The sequence below is a fragment of the Salvia splendens genome, chromosome 16, assembly GCF_004379255.2.
Source record: "Salvia splendens isolate huo1 chromosome 16, SspV2, whole genome shotgun sequence".
Classification (NCBI taxonomy): Eukaryota; Viridiplantae; Streptophyta; class Magnoliopsida; order Lamiales; family Lamiaceae; genus Salvia; species Salvia splendens.
In genome coordinates, this window is record NC_056047.1 from 17,595,597 (window position 1) to 17,609,301 (window position 13,705).

At 38.4% G+C, this 13,705-nt stretch overlaps 1 protein-coding gene and 1 pseudogene across 1 annotated transcript; one reads left to right on the forward strand and one right to left on the reverse strand.

Annotated features, from left to right (window-relative positions):
• Nucleotides 1-323: 323 nt before the first annotated feature.
• On the forward strand, nt 324-2,609 carry LOC121772458 (annotated as a pseudogene).
• A 58-nt stretch (nt 2,610-2,667) lies between these two features.
• Nucleotides 2,668-5,696, reverse strand: LOC121772457 (zinc finger CCCH domain-containing protein 14-like). Its single transcript, XM_042169576.1, has 3 exons — nt 5,397-5,696; nt 4,739-4,799; nt 2,668-3,643 (listed from the first exon to the last, which is right to left on the reverse strand). Exons 1-3 carry the CDS (start codon nt 5,461-5,463, stop codon nt 2,893-2,895), a joined length of 879 nt encoding a protein of 292 aa, XP_042025510.1. The 5' UTR covers nt 5,464-5,696; the 3' UTR covers nt 2,668-2,892.
• Nucleotides 5,697-13,705: the final 8,009 nt, after the last annotated feature.

The window sequence follows — 13,705 nt, forward strand, 5'->3', positions numbered from 1 at the left end:
ATTGAGAGAAATTGTTTTGATTTGGCGCTGCACGTTCATGGATTAGGCTTTTAGTAGGAGGCTTTACTATATACTATATAAAAGTATATTCATATGTCAATAAAGTGGATTAGGAGATCCTTATCGAGTTAGAACTGAATAAGAAGTTCTAATAATGCGACCAACAATTAATACAGTGAACATATAAAATCCTAAAAATGACTGCAATTTTTTGCTTTGTTCTATTCCAGTTTTAACACTCATAAACTGTCACATTACTACTTTTTACTATACTTGTATTTCCCAATTGAAGTTAAATTCGATTTATAGGGAAATTGGGCAACAAAAAAAGATATCATCGCACAAATTAATTCAGGCTATTCAGTTCAGCTAGAGCTGAAAAATTGGCAAGGTAGAACTAGAAAAAGCAAATCCAATTATAAATCGGGAACTTGAATAATGCTCAAAACTATACAAATTCTTGGTTCTCCATCTTCTTCATCCGCCTGTTTTTCCAGATTCAAGAAACCTTATTCGAATTTCCAGTTAATAATTTCAAGAAGCCAAATCACATTTTGGCGCTTTTCGATTTCGAGAAGCTCGCCTTTTCCGAGCCTTTCAAATGTCGCACACTCCAGATGAAGGTGTGCCCTCGCCCCCTTCAACGTCTACTGCACTTCACTCAGCTGTGAGCGTTTATTCTTACTCATTTGTTTTTATTTTATTTCCAGTGTTAATTCAATGATTTATGTGGTTATTTAGTTTGTTGATTTGGTGCTATGATGAATTACTTAGGTTGCAATACAATCATCCTTGGCGTTTTGTTTGTTTCATTTCATCTCAATATATGTTGCATTAGCTTAGCTTTAGCTGATTAGACTTGGTTTTGAACTGTAATGTTTGATGCATCTAGTTTTGTCTATACATGAATGAATTTATTGGGAATTTTATGAGAAATGCTGATGGTTACAACAATAGTTAACCGAAGTTATTCTCGTAAATGTGGAACAATTAGATATCGCATATTGATCATTAAGTGTTTGGTGAGCCGTGGCTCTTGGTTTTTGGCGATATCTTTTGCTCAATTCGTTTGGCAGATGATATGCTGCTGGCTAATGACTTCGATTTTGTTATTGAGGGACGAGGAGGGTGGATTTAAGCTAATATTGGCTCTGATGTCAGCAGGGCTTTACGAGGAAGATCAATTTCTGTCAATTGTGCGGTGGCCCAACCAAACACGAGGTGCCTGATGGGGAGGAAAAGCCGAGAGCTATCTGCACTCGGTGTGGGAAAATTGCCTATGAGAATCCCAAAATGGTAAGAAGAGACCAAGGTTTACAAGCATGGATTATAGTACAGTAACTTTTATGGAACTCTTCGTGTATTGCCATTTTACATTACACGAATCATCCACGTTAAACTATGTTAATTGTCTAGTGAAATTTCAGATTGCTACAGCTCTAGTTTATCTTCATCCAAGCAAAAGTTTCTCTTTTTTGTGCCTACGATGATCACTTTTTCTTGCATATCTTGATCACACTAGTAACTTTTTTTCGGGTTAATACTAGGTTGTGGGTTGCCTCATTGAGCATGATAACAAGATACTGTTATGTAAACGGAATGTCCAACCTTCTCATGGCCTCTGGTATGCATTTCCACGTGGAATTCCGTTTCAAAAGAGATTCTTATTATCATGGATTATGTCAAGATGCTATTTTTTTTCTGCATATGAAGGACTCTTCCTGCTGGTTACATGGAGATTGGGGAGTCGGCTGCTGAAGGGGCAATCAGGGAAACGTGGGAGGAGGCGAATGCACAAGTCGAGATCCTGTCACCATTTGCTCAGCTGGACATACCCCTTATTGGCCAAGTAAGAAGCATTCTTGATATTAATTTGTCACTTGTTCTCCGTGTCTATGGTCTAAAATGGTGCCGGGCGTCCCCTTTTTGGGAGCAGCATGCTATGCTACTTATCTGCATTGTTCGCGTTTATGATAATGATTGGTTCCATGTTTATGAATGATGCTGACAGACTTATATTATATTCCTGGCGAAGTTGAAGAGACCTCACTTCGCACCGGGTCCAGAGTCATCGGAATGCAAGCTTTTCGCGCTTGAGGATATTCCATTCGATTCTCTGGCATTTTCCTCGATGCTGGTCACCTTAAACTTGGTGCGTACATCTACGGATTATCTCAAAGAATCGTAATCCCTTCTAATTTACCTTCTATATGATGGTTTTTACAGTACATGGAAGATAAGAAAACGGGCAGAGCCAAGTTTCACTACGGCACCATAAACAAACGGTAATTTCCTTAAATCTACGGGCATTAAAATTTCGTTATACTCGGAGTTTGTCCATTAACTTCTGATGGTTGTTGACAGGCCCGGGACGAGCCCGTCTGAGATCCGTGAGTACACTCTGGACAGCCATATGAGATGTTGAAAACGGCCCGCGGTGGAATGTAGAGTTGATTGTAGGTACATAGTTCATTCATGTATATCTAGTGCACAAAACAAACGATCTTCCATTTTGATGTTTTATACTCTTCACAAGTTTTTGATTGATTAATATCAATGTAAACTCCTCCATTTCAAACAATGCAGTGCAACGTAAGATTGCAGAGCCATCGATATAAGAAAATACAGAAATTTAAGACATCGATTTTTAGAGCAGACTAAAGTCGCTGAAGCATAAGTAACACCTTTAAGGGTGTGTGTTTGTTACTGTGAAATAGAAGGATGCATCAACACAACAAAACAAACATAAGCCGAGATATTAATCATCACAATGCTGTTTCAACCACTACCAATTACCAAAGAGCTGTGTTACATAATCAAATCTACTTTTGCACAGCTAGTAGAACCCAAAAAGTTTCACAAAATCACACCACGCCGACACCTCAACGATCCTCAGCCTGTTTTTCGCAGCTCGGCCTCACCGTGTGCGAAATGGCACCTCTCCCCGAACGTGCACGACCCTTTTGTGAAGTTCTCACAGAGCTTCGTCTTGAAGTTGCTACCAGTGGAAGCCGGTCCCCCACCTCCTCCAAAGCCCTTGCCAGGCCCACTCCCTGGCCCAATGCTGACGATCAGCTCCCTCACCATCGCACTCGCTTGCTGGATTTGTTCGAATGTGCCTTCGAGCTCGATGTTTCTGAGATTTGGATCACTCTCATGGTCTCTGATCGATAGCTTGGCCCCCGTTTGCCGGCATATCTGCTTCGAGTTCACTCCTCCTTTCCCGATGACAGCGCCAGCAAGGGAAGCATCCACGCTGATCTTGGCAGTGGCTGATGCGCCGAAGCTGACTGGAGGTGGTGGTTCCATTCGGCCGCCACCAAACCTACCGGGCATGGGTCCACCACCACCACGATGATCCTCATGAGATGGTGCAATGGGTTTACCGAGCTCCCATTCCCCGTGTGCGAAGTGGCATTTGTCTCCAAATTTGCAGCCTCCTTCAGTTTTGAATTTGTTGCATACTTTGGTTTTGACAGCACCTGGAGCAGCACCATTCTGGCCATGCTGGCCATGCATGGGACCTCCTGCCGTTCTGGGGGTTGGAGCCGGGGCCAAGTTCATCATCTGAGCAACAGCATTGTAGCCACCAGGAACATAGTGGAGGAAGTGGCAATTCTCACCAAAGGGACAACCAGAAACGCTGCAGAAACAATGCAAAACTAATTACATTACATGACTGCTGCAGAAAGGTCTTAGCCGCTCAGCAGGAAAACAATGAATCCCTTATCATTTTTCTGCAGAAAGCACTCATACAAATATACTAGTAAATTTTGCCACAAATCATATAACTGACTTCAGCATTTTCAAAATAGCATGTGCAAACATAAGACAACTATTAGCTTCATGCCTACTTAGCATTAGTCCCTTTGTAAGTGTCTTTTTTTTCCTTTTAGAAGAACTATCACAAATAAATCACCAGTAACATGGAAGGATAAGGACAATCAATGATTAGAGTATTAGAGACTAAATAGATGTTTCACATAGCCTCCGAAAATTTCTTCTTTAAATATGAAGGATAACTTTGTGCAATTAGAGTCTTAGAGGTGACCCCAGTAACCGAGATCTTCAAGAGTAGATACCAAAAGTCCCTTTCTTTGATCAATTTTGCAATTAACTTTGTCAAATCTTGAATAATCATATAATATGATCATTGATGACACATACTTGACATTTACTTTCTATCCATTCACATCAGATACAAAGAGAAAACCCAGGTTAAAGCCAAAACATCAAAATCCAACCAAGCAATTCCATTGTAGAAACAGAAACACGAATGAAAACATACAACACTCTTAATCAATACAGTGGATGAATTGAGAGATTATGATAAATGCTTAGATCCTAGATGTGCCATAAAGTAAGAATAAGCTACTCGGTCAAATTAGATGAGCAAATATTCCAGCATCTCATTTGAATAAAAATGACTGAGTAGGAGTATCATATTTATATCAAGTAGGCCATAGACACTTCATCCACATCATAACTGGATAATGATACTAATAGTGTGAATTAGTGAAGAAATCAACTAGATATCAAGCAAGAAAATGGTTATTGAACTTCTTCATGACAACAAAAACTCATGCTGCGTCCAAGAAGAAACCTCAGTGTTGACTATAACCAGATTTGCTAGAGAAAACACTACAAACTTTTATTGAAACTAGCATTAGTGCTTGCCTGTTGAGTATTAAAGTATTAAAACTTTGAATATTATGATTAGGTAGGTTGAGATTTGAACCTGAAAAACTTCGTGCATGGCTTCGATTTGCTTCCTATACCACTTGATAAGGAGTCCATTTCTGTTGCAAAACATTAATTACTTCTTCTCAGTTACAGTTGTATTCATTCTTACCATTGCTCATATGATACTTAATAATACCAATGACACTAACTTTGCACCCAAAATTTTAGAACAAACTCCTGAAAACTTAACAATATTTATTGCTATTTACTGTGGATAACAAATGAAATCCACAATAACTGTACCGAGATCATCACATTGCGTAGGTTTCACATTAAAAAAGACAAAAAAACTTAATCCAAAGAAATTATCCAGTAAAAAAGAATGAAGTTCATATTTTTTTTATTAGCAGCTAGTACTTCAAATCTAACTAATAGTACTGCTTTGCATAATTTCCCGCCACAGCCACAAGAAAAAACAATAAATTTTCAGCTTCGCTAAAAAATCAAACAAGCAATAACCATAGCTAGCTGCAAGCAATTCAATTTAGAACACCAAATAAATGACCAAGAAACACCTCTACTTAAGCTTTACAATGGGAAAAAAAAGAAGACAAAAAGTCTAATCGTGGTTAACATTGAGCTAATCATGGGGAGAATTGAGGAACGCCCAAAGTTGAAGCGGGAATTGAAACCTAACTGGCAGCAATATATACCTGGCTTAGATTTCTTGAAACCGCCTCCATTAGAAAATTCAGGTCTGCCTCTTTTGCGAGTATCCATAGCTCACAGATCCAAAAACACTGCTCTCCTAATACAAAAAAAAATTGGGGAAAAATCTACAAACTCGAGAGTAAAAGGTAATTTAAGGAGCTAAGTAAGAAGAAAGAGTAGAAAAGAGAGTAACACAACCAATTAATTGGTCGAACCCTAATCCTACTCTGAAACTAGGGTTTCTGTCAAAGCTAGAGAGATGGGAGATAAAGGGAAAGGGATAGTAGCGGCTACTATGCCAGTATTTACTCCAAAATTGTTGAAAAGGGGGGCTTGCAACATTAATATCGATAAGGGTGGAGGACTTGATTTATAATTTACCATAAGTTATGGTGTCTGTTTGTAATAAAAAAATTTTGTGTGCCGAAACGATGGTTCAAATCTGGGATTTTGAGATATCACGTGCTCTACCGCAGTCACGTGCTGAATTATATGGGCCGAATCTTTTAAAAATAGGCTGTAGTCTACTGATTAACCCAATATAGCTTATCACTACTTCTTTCTGATTATTGATAGCAATAGTTGGAGTAACAAGTTTATTTTCATTTTTAGTAGTAGTATAATTATTTCTCTCTTTTTTCTATCTGTCCACATTTAAATAATAATATTTTAATTATTTATTATTTTACTCATATCACATCAAGATTTCAAATATAAGTGGAACATTTTTTATTTTGTCCAAGGTTTTATGTAGTTTTATTTTTGTAAGTTGAATGAAAAGATAATAGAGTAAAGGATTTAATAAAGTATAAATTATGATTCTTATTTTAAGAAATCCGTCAATTAGTACATAAAAAAAATATGTGTGGAATGAATGGAGTATTAAAATTATTGACAATCAACTTGTTTTTACAGAGGAGGATACGTAGACATTTTTTAAAATAAAATAATGATGCTTAGTATGACACCAAAATACCACTTCAAACAATTGTGTAGGTCTGAAATCATAAAAATTCGAGGAGTCGAAAATTGCTCAACTGCAGTAATAAGAATTCTTTTCATTTAGCAAAAGGTAGTGATATAAATGTACATAAATTGATCAAACTTTTTCGACATTTTATATTAAAAATTAATTTATAAATATGAATTAACTTAAAGTAAATTACATGATAATCACTTCGTAATAAACACGTAGTAATATTACTAGATATTGGAAATTAATTTATGAAATATACTTATTAATTAATTAAAAATAAAATTACAACTCTATTAATTATTCTGCAATAATATAGAAAAAGATAAAATTTAAATATCTATAAATTTAAGAAAATAAAAAAATTACAGAAAATGAGACCAATAATGTATGTAACTATTGTAGTCTTGTAACTTTGTGATACGTGCTGCATAGGGTTCAAATGAATATAATTTAGAGCTAATAATATTAAGAAATTGGCGATAAGAAATAGAATCACACATCATATTCAATGGTCTCTCCTACAGTGAGTTGCTGGAAATTGAATACTTGTGAAGCAATAAAAATCCGACATAAACAGCAGTTGGTGGTGGTGTCTTGGGAAAGTTTAGTATTAGATGTTGATTTGTGGACCATATATGATGGCTTAAAACTAACATGGGAAAATATGGAAAATGTTGTAAAATATAACAATGTCACATCTTGATTCAAAGAGAAATAAAGGTTGCATTCATAGGATTATTAGACACATTTGTTCCTTGGTTAATAATAGTGGTACGTAGAAATTAAGTATATATGTCTATCGCGAAGTGAATTAGGTGATAGACATAGACTTATAGCTAATTGGGCATCAAGATCTTTTGACTACTAAATGATCTTCTATAAGGTGTTGTTAATCTTCTTCAGCTACATAAAAATAAATGAAATTATATTGTCGATTTGTTGCAGCTTAAGTATATAGCATATATTTTGAGTCTTATATCCAAAATAAAATAGGCAACCTAATGTGGCTAGACGAAATCTTTAATAATAATAATAATAATAATAATAATAATAATAATAATAATAATAATAATAATAATAATAATAATAATAGCATGTGCAGCGGTGGATGGACGGCGTTCGTCCGTCCATGCCGCTGGCACGGACAAGCTCCACCGCCGCTGGCACGGCGCTGCTCACTGCGAAGAGCACGTCCGTGCCAGCGAGCAGGCGATGTGGCGGCACGCGATTGGGCAACGGCATAGCCGTTGCCTTTGAATTTTTTTTTTATTAAAAATCGATTTTTAATTAAAAAAACCGATAAAAAAAATTCACTTCCCAAAAAAAATATATCCGTTTTTTACCACTTTTTAATTTTTTTTTATTTTTTTCCCCCAAAAATATACATTTTCATCTATAAATACCCCCACTTTCACACCCAAAAATTCACACCAAACTACACAATTCTCATCTTCATTCTCCCATATCCATTCTCATCTTCATTCTCCCATATCCATTCTCAATCTTTCTTCCACTCCTACACCATAACAATGTCCGGCCACGACGATAACCCCCGGGCTCCGGTTGGAACCCTGAATGGTTTCGTTCACCACCGTTTCCTAGTCCGAAAACGGAATACTCGACCCCTCCTCAAACCCAAAGTTCGGGCGTTCCGGGTGGCTACCGGCCATACCCAATCGACGACCAAGGTGCCCCCGAAGGGCGATACAGGTGGACACCAGAGCCTAGGCCGACCGCCCCCTCCCAAACTCCGACTCCTCCTACTCGCGGTGTCCGCACACCGTACACTCTGGCGGAGATGAATAAATTGTTCAAGGCGTACTTGGAAATCTCCGAAGATCCGGTGGTTGGCGCGAACCACCGGTACATGGCGTAGATGAATAAATTGTTCAAGGCGTACTTGGAAATCTCCGAAGATCCGGTGGTTGGCACGAACCAATCCGGCGATCACTTTTGGTGGCGCATCGCTCGCCGGTACAATGAAAACCGGCAGCCGGGAACAGTCGAGCGCAACGAGAGTATGGTGCGCAACGCCATCTTCTGATCCAACGATGAAATTGGCAAGTTCAATAGCTATTTCCTCCAGGAAGAGCGGAATGCGGGGAGCGGCCGGAACGAGGTCGACTTCATCACTGCCGCGATGAGCACCTACCAATCCATGAACTACAAGTCGTTCAAGTACCTCAACGTTTGGCAGGAGACACGGACGAACCTGAAGTATATGGGAGGCGTAACATCCTCCTCTAGCGGCTCCTCCAAACGGTCAAGGTCGGTATCCCTATCCGACGACGGCTCCGAAGAAGTGGCTAGCCAACTCGCCAGAGCTAACTTGAGTAGCCCCGACGCCGGCCCGAGCGGTTCCCAACGCCGACCGCAAGGAAGGAAGAAGGCGGCGGCCAACCACCGTCGAGCCGCGGCTGCATCCGCCGATGCTCTAGTTCCCGCTCCCGTTCCGTATGAGCCACCTCCACCCCCACCAACTCGTTGTGGCTGCTTTTGGCCCAACTCAATATGGTCGATAGGTCCACTATGACCCCCTCGCAACTTCGATCGCACGAGGCCATGATATTAGGCCTCCAAAGACAATTGGGGGTAGTGCCGCCGGATGAGTAGTCGTCCATGGGGGTATTTTTAGCTTTTAATTATGTAATTTTTAATTTTTAGGAGTTTAATTATGTAATTTTTAATTTTTAGGAGTTTAATTATGTAATTTTTAATTTTTAGGATTTTAATTATGTCTTTTTTATTTTATTTGTAATTTGTAATATTTATTGTGGTTTTTTAATGAATTTTAATATTATGGAAATGTTTTTGTTTAATTGAATTTTAAATTGAATTGTGTTCGTCCATGCGGAAGAGCACAGCTGTGGGTGTTGTGCTCTTGCCAGAGAGCAGGCAGGAATAGTGGCTCCGGGCCCACAACCGTGCTCGCTGGCAAGAGCACGGTTGTGGATGCTCTAATATTAGTAGTAGTTGTTGTTGTTGACGGTGCCGCATGCATCAACTCAATCAGTGTTCCTTGACACATGGTAATGTCTGAGCAAGAGACACGTGGCGGGCATGCATCGACACTGTCGCCTACGTGTCACCAGAATGTCGAAATATATACGCCTACATGGAATTTATTTGCAGCAGAAAAAGGGTGGAACTGAAAATGCAATCACTGAAGGAAGCCGCAGCGAGTGTCGCCTCTAGGAATATTTATTCCTATATGTGACCTATGTAGATATTGGTTTAATATTAAAGATCAAGGTCAAACATATCAGTTGGATTCTAATATGAAAGACAATACCGTGATGGATCAGTTTCGATTAAAGAATTAGAATCAGGTGTATTGATAACCCTCTTCTCTTGCCTTGCATAGATGGTATAAATATGTATACATTAAAGTGTATAGAAGATGGAAAGCTGTAGAATAAAGTCTACAGAAAATCTGATGGGTTTTACATGAAATGGTACAAGTGAATGGATGCAACCTTTCGTGAAAGGTTGCGTAAAACTTATATAAACAAATAAGATTATCATATTTAAAAAACACAGAAAACTCTACAGAATTCAATGTACAAGAAAGGAATACAGAAAAGTCATATTGTTATCAGATTCTTCTCCATCGAAAGAATCCGTAAAGAAAAGGCAAAAGAGACGATAATATCAATCACAACTTTTAGGGGAAACATCAACTCGTGGAATACAACCCTACATCAAATATAAGCTATGGACGGAGGTTGATAAATCATCTCTTGGTTGATGTATATGCAATGGTTGAATTAATACGAATCTAGTATCAGATTTCGGTATAGAAATCGATAAATGGGCTAACATTTGGTATCAGAGCCAATCTAGATTTGGTTAATTCACCATTTTTAAGTGTTCAAAAATGAAATATGAATGTCTTTATTTCGTTTTGATGTTATATGATTCCGTTGCGCATTGGGTGATTGTTTCATGGAATGTTGAAACATAAAAATCGAAGGGAGAAAAATGAGTACAGAGAAAATGCCCGACCGAGCAAACAGACACCCGGCCCGGGCGTTATCTCTGGACTCACCGATGCCGACGCCCGGGCGGGCGTTCAGTAGGTATTAGAATGCCCGACCGGGCAAACTCTCTGGACTCACCGATGCATTAACGCCCGGACTGGGCAAACTCTCTGAAATATTCTCAGAATGTTATTTTTAATCCTTTTAAGATGCACGTAGATGTTATATGACTTGTTAATCACCAAAGTGGTCTTGTTATATGATATTATGATTAGGAAAATGATGAAAGGTTATTTATTGATCAATAACTTTATTATTTGTATACTTGGAGATCACCCAAAAGTGGATCATTGTGTATGAGTTAATAAAACGAAAAGGATTAATCTTGTCTACAGTATCATATGTAGTATGTATACCCAAAGGAAATATGCTTATTTGATATGTGTATGATATAATTGATCATTAAAGTTAATTCTAGCATCAATAAAAGTATGTGTGTTTAAGTATTGCCCAAAGGTAGCTTGAATGCATGTTGTTTAAAGTTTATTACAGTTATCTGAATCGGTGTTAAAGTTCAAAGCACTAATTGTGAGCATGTATAAATGTTGCAGCCTCATCTAATATGTATGCATCTGCAAACTCTGTCGTAAAGTTCAATGGGCAGAACTATGGTGAATGGTCAGAACAGATCCGGTTTTCACTGGGTGTTATGGCACTTGACCATGCCATACTTACGGAAGATGAGTCTGCAGCCATTACGGAAGAGAGCTCCGAAACGGACAAGTCTCGATATGAGACTTGAGAGCGCTCTAACAGGCTAAGTCTCAATCTTATGAGGATGACGATGGCGGAAAGTTTTAAGCCATCTATGCCTAAGACAGAGAATGCAAGGGAATTCATAGAAAAGATAAAGGAGTGCTCACAATCGGAATTGGCTGACAAGTCAATTGTGGGGAGCTTAATGAGTGAGCTCACTACAAGAAAGTTTGACTGGTCCCAACCTATTCACGATCATGTAACGCACATGTCAAACTTGTCAGCAAGGCTCTCGACCTTGGGGATGGAGGTTCACGAACAGTTCTTGGTTCAATTCATCATAAACTCTCTTCCTATTGAATTTGGCTAGTTCCAGGTGAATTATAACACCATAAAAGAAAAATGGGACTTTAAAGAACTAAAGGCCATGTTGGTACAAGAGGAAGGGAGACTAAAGAATATGGGTGGCTAAGTTGTGAATCTAATGGGTCATGGAGGAGCAAGCACAGTAAGGGAAAGTCAAGTAAAAGGAACAAACGCAAGGATTCTTCTTGTCCTAAAGGCCCCGAAAAGAAGATCCAGAAGGAAAGGAAGTGTTTCTTCTGTAGAGAAACGGGACACTTCAAGAAGGATTGTCCGAAAAGAAAGGCATGGTTTGATAAGAAAGGTAAACATAATAGTCCAGAGCCTTTGTCATAGCGGCAATGAGCTTATACATTATTGCATGAGGTGTCGAGTTCGAGCCCTCTTGACATCAGTTGTAATTTCCTCTTATCTATAGTATAAGAGTTTATTTTAAAAAAAAAGAAAGTTAAACATAATAGTTTCGTTTGCTTTGAATCGAATCTTATTGAAGTGCCTGATAATACTTGGTGGTTGGACTCTGGTGCTACTACTCATGTGTCTCATATTGAACAGAGATTCAGTACGATCCAGCCTAAAAAAAGAAGTGAGCAATTCGTGTTCATGGGAAACAGGATGAAGGCACAAATTAAAGGCATCGAGCCCTACAGACTAATCTTAGACACATGTTGTCATATAGATCTTAAGGAATGTCTCTATGTACCGGATTGTGCTAGAAATCTTGTATCTGTTAGTAGGTAGATTAGGATTTAAAATCAAGTTTGTAAATAGTGTATTCACATTGTACAGAAATGATTACTTCTATGGAAGTGGTACTTTATTTGATTCACTCTACAGTTTCAATCTTGATGCAAAGTTTTCTGAATCCTTGTTTAATATTGAAAGTGGAGGCATAAAACGTAGTATGTCAAGTGAATGTTCGGCTTACTTGTGGCATCAAAGACTAGGTCACATATCCAAAGAAAGGATAATGAGGTTGGTAAATAATGAAATTCTTCCTCAATTGGATTTTAGTGATCTAGATATGTGTATAGATTGCATAAAAGGGAAGCAAACTAAACACATAGTAAAGAAATCAGCCACAAGGAGTTCTCAACTTCTTGAGTTAATTCATACTGATATATGTGGTCCTTTTGATGCACCTTCGTGGGATGGTAGAAAATATTTTATCACCTTATTGATGATTTCTCACGGTACGGTTATATATATCTATTGCCTGAAAAGGCTGAATCAGTGAATGTCTTGAAGATATTCATAGATGAAGTAGAAAGGCAACTAGATAGAAAAGTAAAGGTTGTGAGATCAGATAGAGGTGGTGAATTCTACGGAAAGTTTAATGAGTCTGGACAATGTCCGGGCCTATTTGCAAAATACCTCAAAAGTAAGGGCATTTGTGAACATTATACAATGCCCGGTACTCCGCAACAAAATGGTGTAGCGGAGAGGCGGAATCGTACTCTTTTGGATATGGTTAGATGCATGTTAAGTGGATGTAATTTACCTCTTTCGTTGTGGATTTATGCATTTAAGACTGCAACGTATATGCTTAATCGGATTCCTAGTAAGACAGTTCCAAAGACCCCTTTTGAACTGTGGACGGGAAGGAAACCGAGTTTAAGACATATACGTATTTAGACTTGCCCTGCAGAAGTAAAGTTGTATAATCCACATGAAAAGAAGCTGGATTTAAAGACAGTCAGTGGATTCTTCATTGGCTATCCAGATAAGTCGAAGGGATATACATTCTATTGTCCCAATCATAGTACGAGGATAGTTGAGACGGGAAATGCTAGGTTCATTGAAAACGACGAAACTAGTGGGAGTAATGAACCTCGTAAAGTGGACTTTAATGAAGTTCAAGAAAAAGTTGTTCATCCACCTATTGTTGCACCTAAGGTTGTTGTTCCTATCGAACAACATGAAGTGCATAATCCACTTGTTGAGATTGAAGATGAACCAGTCATAATTCAAGAACATAATGATGAACCAATAGAACCTTTAAGGTGATCAGTAAGGGAACGTCGATTGGCCATATCGGATGACTATGTGATATATTCTGTTGAAAGTGAATGTGACTTGAGCATTGATAAGGACCCGATCTCATTCCAACAAGCCATGGAAAATGACAATTCTGAAAATTAGTTAAATGTAGTAAAGGATGAGATGAAATCTATGAGCGATAACAATGTTTGGGACTTAGTAGAATTGCCTACAGGTTTTAAAGCCATTGGTTGTA